This window comes from Ailuropoda melanoleuca, chromosome 13 (assembly GCF_002007445.2).
Source record: "Ailuropoda melanoleuca isolate Jingjing chromosome 13, ASM200744v2, whole genome shotgun sequence".
Taxonomy (NCBI): domain Eukaryota; kingdom Metazoa; phylum Chordata; class Mammalia; order Carnivora; family Ursidae; genus Ailuropoda; species Ailuropoda melanoleuca.
In genome coordinates, this window is record NC_048230.1 from 72,063,746 (window position 1) to 72,072,607 (window position 8,862).

Consider the following 8,862-nt stretch of genomic DNA (forward strand, 5'->3'; position numbering starts at 1 on the left):
CCCGCCAAGGCGCGGCCCCGCCCCCCCGGCAGTGGCGGTGGCGGCAGCCGGCTCAAGCCCGGGCCGCAGCTGCCTGGCCGCGGGGGCCGCCGAGCAGCGGGCGGGCCTTTGGGGGGCAGCACGGCGGCGCCCGAGGACGACGACGAGGACGACGACGAGGAGCTGCTGGAAGTGCGCCTGGTCGAGACCCCAGGGAGGGAGCTGTGGAGGATGGTCCCGGCGGGGCGGGCTGCCCGGGGACCAGCGGAGCGCGCCCAGGGGCCGTCGGGCGAGGGGGCGGCTGTCACCGCCGCTTCCCCCACTCCGTCGGAGGACGAGGAGCCAGAGGAAGAGGAGGAGGAGGCGGCAGCGGCGGAGGAAGGCGAAGAGGAGACGGTGGCGTCGGGGGAGGAGCCGCTGGGCTTTCTGTCCAGACTGCCCCCCGGCCCCGCTGGCCTGGACTGCAGCGCCCTGGACCGCGACCCGGACCTGCCGCCCCCCTCGGGCACGTCGCATTTCGAGTTCCCGGACTACTGCACCCCCGAGGTTACCGAGATGATCGCGGGGGATTGGCGCCCGTCTAGCATCGCCGACCTGGTTTTCACCTACTGAGCCCACCGTCAGCGGGGTGCGCACGCCCCCAAACCAGCTGTTTACATACAGGAATCAGGTATTGGGGCCCCTCGGAGGCCGAGGCTGGCACCCCATCTCCCGCGCAGCCTCCCCCCCTCCTAGACGTGCCCATCCCCCTCAAATCCAGACATGCCCCTCCCCCGCAGACACACCCCAAGGCAGCCCAACCCCCATTCTTTCCCTGACATCCAAGCCCCACCCCGTCTTGCCCCCTCCCGCACAGCCACCAGCAGCCAGCCCCCCTCCTTTACACCTCCCGTCCACTCCTACAGACCTGCACCCCTCCCCCACCTCACACACGCCCCTCCTCGTGGCCGGAGGACACGCCCCTGCCCTTGCTCCTGAATCCCTCCGCCTTCGCCTAGCCCGCCTCCTCTCTTGTTTAGGGGGACGCTGCGGCTGGGCGGCATCGCGCGCTCCTCCCATGCCCCCCCCTTCCCCCCTCGCGAGCGCAGGGGCCCGCCCCCTTCTCGCGCATGCTTGATGCTTCTTGGGAGGAGGGGGCCGGTCCCAGTCGAACCGCACGCCTCTGTGGCCCGCTCCGGGAAGAAGTGGGGTGGGTGTTGAGCGATCCTGAGAAATCTTTTGATCCGGGAGCCGCGGCTTCTTTTCAACCCGACGGGGCGTCACTGCCTTAATGGGAGGAGCAGTAGGAAGGGGGAGAAAGAGACTAGCTGGCCCGGAAGGGTTTGGTTTGGAGCTTGGAACTTTCTCTGGTGGCATAGCCCCTTTTCCTTGCGGGGTTGCCCAGACTGACGAGCACCTCCTCCTCCACTCCACTCCCCCCCCCCCCCCCCGCCTAAACATACACCGCTAGACTGCTTCTACAGTCTACCTTGGTGCCAGAAACCTCCCTTTTCTTTCCCCCACCTGGTAACTCGGAATAGGGCCTTCATCTGGAACCGCACCACGAGAGGACTGCCCAAGAAAGCTCCGAACTAAGGCGTTTATCAGTCTATTTGGGGACAGGGTTCTTGCTGCTCCCCACCCCCTTTCCAAGTGCCCCATCACGTCAGGGCACAGGCCTAGCCTGGGCTCCTCCCTATACTCACCACTCCTTTCTATCATTCAAGTGCTGTGCTCACGATGACAGTATTCAGTGGGAGAAACTGAGTCACGTTGGTGCAGGGTGGGTGTTGAGACTGAGGCATGATAGCAGCCGGCGTGGCAAGAAGAGCCCCCCTTTTAAACAGCTGGCTTAAGAGAGACTATCGACTGGGCCTGTGAGACTGAAGGGACGGTCAGAGTAGTGGAGGTGTGCCGTTTGCGCCTGTGTTGCCATGTGAAAACGGGATAGCGCTGCTGTCGGAGGAGGTTGTGTTCAGTTCCGGGGTGCCCTCGGGAACCCTGCCCCTCTTATTCCCCAAGTCTCCGCTCAAGTCCCGCCCCTCCGGCCTTCCCACGCCCCCTTCTGCCCTCACTACCTGTATCTCACCGGCGTGTGTTCACCCTCCCGGGTGTGCACACACTCTCATTCACACACACACAAATCTCAGGAACAAACGGTCCCAGAGTCCTCCTGGACCCCTGCCCAGGGTCTCCGCAGGTCTCTGCCCCACGCGTTCCCGTCGCTGACAAAGCCACCAGCTGCCTCCTTTAAGCTTGGTGCTCCTGCTCTGGGCCTTTCTCGCGCTCTGTCTCTCTTTCTCTTTCTCTCTCTTTTCTTTCTTTCTTTTTTTTTTTTAAGAAAAATAACAACAACAAAAAGACAATGAAAAAACCCAGAAAACGTCATGTGAGTGAAGAGATGTCACTGTCTGTGGTCTTGGAGAACTAGTCTAGTAGCTGAGGGGAGGGGTCCCTCTGACCTGGGGCACTGGCACCCACAGCAGGACTTCTGCCAGTCTGATGCCCGGACTGAATAAAGTGTATTTGCCCCGACCTTGCCCTGTGGTTCTACATGTCTGTGCCTTTCCTCAACCCTCCCCCAGACAGTTTGCCAGAGGGAAGTCCATGTGACTTAGCACCGTGCAGGAAGAGCGGGGGTCCTCTGTCTCCCTCTATCTCAGGACTCCCTGGTCTTCATTAAGGATGACAAACTCATCCCCGCAGGGCCAGACATGTGACATAAATGAGAGAGTCTGGGTAGACACTGGCTTCGTGACCGACCTCAACGGGGGCAGCAGCTCCCCTCATGCCAGTTGTGACCTTGTGAGAATGCAGCCCACGGTGGCCAGATTGTTCCAGAGAAGGTAGAAATCTGGATGTTTCTCAATTGTGAAATGAAAGTTGACTCAAATATTTTTAAATCCTTGTGGACCGAATGAAACACGTGTGCAGGCATACCTACCTGGTCCAGGGGGGCCAGTTTGACCCTGCCCTTAATGAGAAGTAAGAAGGGTCGGGCCACATTGTCTGGGCTCAAAAGCCCCCGTACCACCACCACTGAGAACCCGTGTGACCTTGAGCAAATTCACTTCACCCTGACTCTTCTCTTCATAGGAGTAACATGAGGATGGTAACTACCTGCTTCAGGGTGAAATGAAGTTTGAGGTGAGAAGCATTTAATAAGATGCTCCCTAAAGTGTATTACCCCATTGTCCAGAGGAGGAAACAGGATCAGGGTGGCAAAGCAACCTGTGGGAGGGCCTGCAAGCAGCCAAGGTCAGAGTCAGGGCCCGGCATTTTGGTTCTCTCTCCTGGAGTGTAACGTCAGGGCGCTGCCTCTCCTTCCCTGTTTGAATCGCAGATGGGGTTAGGCTGTCAGGGCCTGGAGTGGTGGGGTTGGTCCCAGTGTCAGGCCCGCAGTGTAGATTTATAGAATAACTGAGAAAGAGCAACAGCAGCCACAGTGATTCCTGTCCTTGAGATTCTTACCAGCATGTTTTGAAAACAGAGGAAGGCCTTTTCAAAACTCTTCGTCCCCCGGCCCCCCACCCCTTAATTCCTCTACCTGCCAGATCCAGTAAATTCCTAAGGTTGAACAGAGCCTGTTTCCCCAGTAAGCACCAAGGCCAAGTGTGCGGACCTCATTCAGAGAGGGTATTTGGGGACTGGGATACCCACAGACAATTTAGAAGAAGACTGTAGCAGGTTTGGGTGCCTACAGAAAGGGGGTCTGGTTGAAGGAGGTGTAAGAATTACAGTGACCATTCTCTCTTGGCCTCTGATTGAAAGCAAGATCCCCCCCCCCCCGAAGAAAAATCCTCTAGGAAAGAATTGAGAAGGTGAGAAAGACATAGATAGGTGCCACCAGAACCCCCTTGAAGGAAGGACTTCCCCGGCTGTGACAAGTATGGTCAGTGGATAGCCTCCAGCTGCCGAGAGCCCCTTGACCCAGGGCAGCGTGCATCTGGTGTCCCAGGGAGATCAGATGTATAAACAAACGCCTGGCCATTTTGATTCAGGGTGGGGGCCCTCACCTCCCGCTGCGGACACTCACCCAGGGCCCCTCCAGGGTGGCCAAGGCTCTGCCAGGCCTGCAGTGCAGTTTGGCCCCCTGTACCCAATCCTGCTTCCTCCCTCTTCTTTTCACAGGTGTTTATACCTAATAAATATTTTGCACCCCAGACTCCGTCTCCGCGTCAGTTTTTGGGGAGCTCAGTCTCCAACGGAGGGTGCGAGGGGGCGGACAGAGGGAACTGGGTCACTGGCCCTGTACCCACAGCTGGGCACTTCTGATGGCCCCTGACCTCCAGGGTGGGGAGGGTCTCTTCCCTTCACACAGGCCGGCCTCATGGCTGCATCCTTTCCAGTGAAGATCAATTCAAAACCGCAGCCTCGGCCTACCAGTGACTGCAGATTCCTCCCCTGGTCAAAGGTGAAGAGAGGGAGGTTGTCCGTCTCCTTGCCCTTCAGAATGCCGTGGGAGGGTGAAGTGCCTGGCTGGGGGTAGTCCTAGATGGCTGTGGCACCTAGGGCAGGGCTCCTTTGCAGGCCCCAGTTTCCTCATATGTAAAGTTTGGGAGGGAAAAGTAGGAACAGAAGAGAGATCATTTATTGTTAGTTGGTTGTTCCCATTTCAGAAAGAAATGGATTCTGACCTGGAAAAGGTGGGGAGAGACCTGCTTATGTGGACTCTGGGGACACCTAGAGGCTGGAAGGAATAGGAAGCATTTGAGGGTGGGGGTGGGGGTGGGGTGTGTCCCACTCCAATCTCGCTGGCTTCGTGCAGTCATGGACTCATCCCTGTGGGATCCCAGACCTGGGCTATTTGAGCCATCTTGGTTCCAAGGCTCTAAAAACACCTATACACCGAGGTGTTGGTTATTTCTTGCTCGGTAACAAATTGCCACAAGTACATCTGCCTAAAGTAACACGTGTTTATTGTTTCAGTCTCTTTGGGCCAGGAATTCAGGCATGCCTTAGCCGGCTTCTCTGCTCAGGAGCTCACAGGGCTGCAGCAAGGTGTTGGCTGGACTGCATTCCTTTCTGGAGCTCAGCGTCCTCTTCCAAAGTCACTCCAAAGTCACGTGGTGGTGGGCAGAATTCAGTTCCTCGGGGTCAAGATCCCTGTGTTCTTCCCAGCTCTCAGCTGGTACCACTCTTGAATCCTGAGGGCCGCTCTCAGTGTCTGTCTTCCCAGGCTCTCTCACAGAGGGGCACCTGAGGCATTCATTCATTCATTCATTCATTCATTCATTCATTCATTCATTCATTCATTCATTCATCTCTGTGCCCAACATGGGGCTGGAACTCCTGACCCCAAGGTCAAGAGTCCCTTGCTCTACCGACTAAGCCAGCCAGACGCCCCAGGGAAGGCTCTCTTTTAAAGGGCTCACTTGATTAGATCGGCCCCGCCCAGGAAAGTCTCCCTTTTAATTATCTAAAACAACTAATTTGGGACCTTGATCACAGCTGCAACATCCCTTCACCTTTGCCATATAATGTAACCTAATCACAAGAATGACATCCATCATACTCACTGGCCTCACCCACACAGAGGATAGGTTATGTTGGGCATGCACACTGGGAGGGGAGGGTGGGGTGGGGGGAAATCTTGGGGCCATCTTAGAATTCTGCTTAACAGAGCTGTGGATTCTCAAGTCCGTATCTCCATCCTGATGTTGCCAGACTCTTATGTTGAGCTGCCTCCTTGTCATCTCCACTGGGATGTCTAACTGGCATCTCAAACTTGGCATGCCTAAACATGAATTGTTGTTTCCACGGTGCTTCCAAGTCTGATCCCCACCCCACCTGTTGGTCCTCCTTAGCTCCTCTTTTTCCCCATAGCTTCATATCCCTTATCCCTCTACTTTCAGAATGTGTCCTGTGTCCTATCACTTCTCACCTTTTCAATGGCCCCCTCATGGTGCCCATGCCCCCCCCCCCAATCTCTTGCCTGGTATCCTGACCCAGCCTCCTCCCTGGACTCCTTGCTTTCTCCTTTGCCTCAATCACAGTCTTGTCCACAGCAGCCAGAGGGATCTGGTTAGACTACAAATCAGACTATGTTCCACCTCTGCTCAAAACTCTCCCCCTGGTGCCCATCTCATTCAGACGAAAAGCCAAAGTCCTCAGCATGGCCTGTAAAATCCTATGTGATCTGGGATGTGGCCCCCGCGGGATTCATCTCCTGCTTTTTCCTTTCCTTGCCATACTGTAGCCACACTGGCTTCCTTGCTGTTCCCTAAAACCGCCAAGCACGTGCCCACTTCAGCCCTTTTGAATAGCCAGCCCTTTGCTGTTCACTCTGGTGGAAATGCTCTTCTCCCAGCCACCCACACGGGTTACCCCCTCCCTTCTTTGGGTCTTGGCTCCAACGTCACTACCTCAAAAAGGTCTTCCCTGATCATTCTTATAAAGTATCACACACACACCCTTGCACTATCCCTTTGCTTTGCTTTATTTTTCTTAATAGCACTTATCACTGTGATATTAATCATATACAGTTTTTTTTAAAAGATTTTATTTAATTTATTTGACAGAGATAGAGACAGCCAGCGAGAGAGGGAACACAAGCAGGGGGAGTGGGAGAGGAAGAAGCAGGCTCATAGCAGAAGAGCCTGATGTGGGGCTCGATCCCAGAATGCTGGGATCACGCCCTGAGCCGAAGGCAGACGCTTAACCGCTGTGCCACCCAGGCGCCCCTAATCATATACAGTTTTAATTTTGTATCTCTCTCTCTCTAATTAGTATGTCAGCTTCACAAGGAAAGAATGGCTTCTACATGGGACACCTTGCCTTAGTTCATCCAATCACTCGTTCACTCACCCATTCAACAAACATTTATGAAGGGTCTGCTTTTGCCAGGCTCTGTGCTGGGTGCTGGTATACAAGGGTGAAAAAGAGAGACATGGCCTGTCCACACTGAACTCCAGTCCTGAGGAGGAGAAAGACACATAAACAGAGGGATAGAAATGCATTGATGGAGATGGACAGTGGCGCTGGGGGCCACACAGAGGAGGCACTTAATCCGGACATGGAACAGGGCATGTCAGATCACTTCGTGGAGAAGTGGATTTTTAAGCTGTGACCCAGACCTCAGTAGGTTGTTGAGGTTTTAGAACACGGCTACAGGTTCTTTGACATTCTTTCCATAAATTTCCTTCCTCTTGAGTCTGGGCTGACCTTCATGATCCACTTGTAACCAAAAGAATGTAGCAGAAAGATGCTGTAGGTTTCTACATCGAACCACCAGGTAAGACGTCCAGCACTCCTAAGATCATCATGCACTGAGGAAGCCCAAAACGTGGAGAGACTCCACGTGGTGCTCCAGGGGATGCAGGCACCTGCTCGGGTGCCAGCCACGTGAGAAAGCAGCCTCCAGGTGATTCTAGTGGTCGTTCACACTACTGAGTTTTGGGGCAGTTTGTTGTTAGGCAGCAGTTATTACTAGAACAAGACTAAGCCAACTCAGGGGCGCCTGGGTGGCACAGCGGTTGAGCGTCTGCCTTCAGCTCAGGGCGTGATCCTGGCGTTATGGGATCGAGCCCTACATCAGGCTCTTCTGCTGTGAGCCTGCTTTTTCCTTTCCCACTCCCCCTGCTTGTGCCCTCTCTCACTGGCTGTCTCTATCTCTGTCGAATAAATGAATAAAATCTTTAAAAAAAAAAAAAAAAGACTATGCCGACTCAGATGAAGGGAAAAGCTTTCCAGACGCCAGTCACGGCAAGTGGGAAGACTCTGCAGGAGAAGAGGACATGGAAGGGAGTTGTCTGTAGCTGGAGGGGGTGGTGGGGAGAGAGCACAGAGACTGGCAAGAACAGGAAGGGCCTGGTGGGCATTGGGACTTTGTTCTGAGTCTCCACACTGCAGCCCGTGGGCTCTTTTTAAAGATTTACTTTTTATTTTATTTTATTTTATTTATTTGAAAGAGGGAGCAAGAGAGAGTGGGGTGAAGGGCAAAGGGAGAAGCAAGCTCCCCGCTGAGCAGGGAGACCCATACAAGACTCGATCCCGAGACTCCAGGATCATGACCTGAGCCGAAGGCAGACACTCAACTGACTGAGCCACCCAGGTGCCCCAGATTTATTTATCTTTAATAAAGATAGAAAGAGAGTGCGAGAGAGCTCGTAGGCATGTGTGGGTGCTCGTGTGGGGGAGGGGCAGAGGAGGAGGGAAAGAGAAACTCAGGCGCACTCCGAGCTTGAGCCTGGAGCTGGGACAGGGATGGATCTCATGACCCTGAGATCACCTGAGCTGAAACCAAGAGTCTGGCTCTTAGTGGACTGTGCCACCCATGCGCCCCCAAGCCTGAGCGGTCTTTTGAAAACAAATGCAACTGGGTGGCTCAGTTGGTTAAGCCCCTGACTGTTGGTATCAGCTCAAGTCATGAGCTCAGGATCTAGAGATCGAGCCCCGGTGTCTGACTCTGCCCTCAGAGGGGAGTCTGCTTAGGATACTCTCCCTTTGCCCCTCCCCCGACTCCCTCTCTAAAAATAAATAAATCAATCTTAAAAGAAAAAAAAAAAAGAAAGAAAAAGTAAACAAACGTGGCTACCTCTAAAAACATTTCAGTGGCTCCCATTACCCTCAGGATGAAGGCTCAGATTCTTGGCCTGGCAATCAAGGCCTTTTACAGTTGACTTCTTTATTGTTTTATGGACTCTTCAGCTGGCCCTAAAGCTCTGCCTCAGGCATGCTGGGTCACTCCCCACGACAGTGCCCTCCTATGCCATTTGTCTTTGCTCCTGTTGAGAAATAAGAGGGAATTTGGGCTAATCATCTTGCTTTTTGAGGCCTTAGTTTCCCCATCTATGCAGTTAGGTGGTTGGACGAGAAGTGTTTTAAGAGCATATCCAGTCTGGCATTCAGGGAGCCTATGAAAAGGAGGGGGAAAGCTGCTTGCAGCCAAACCTGCCTATCTAG

The 8,862-nt window shown here is 54.4% G+C and overlaps 1 protein-coding gene across 1 annotated transcript in view; it reads left to right on the top strand.

The window, feature by feature from the left end:
* Nucleotides 1-3,188, top strand: part of SOX12 (SRY-box transcription factor 12) — a 7,452-nt gene extending 4,264 nt beyond the window's left edge. The window contains exon 3 of the mRNA XM_034641597.1: nucleotides 3-3,188. Coding sequence (XP_034497488.1) covers nucleotides 3-591 — 589 coding nt within the window. The 3' untranslated portion in view covers nucleotides 592-3,188. The remainder of the gene's footprint in view (nucleotides 1-2) is intronic.
* The last annotated feature ends 5,674 nt before the right edge of the window (nucleotides 3,189-8,862 follow it).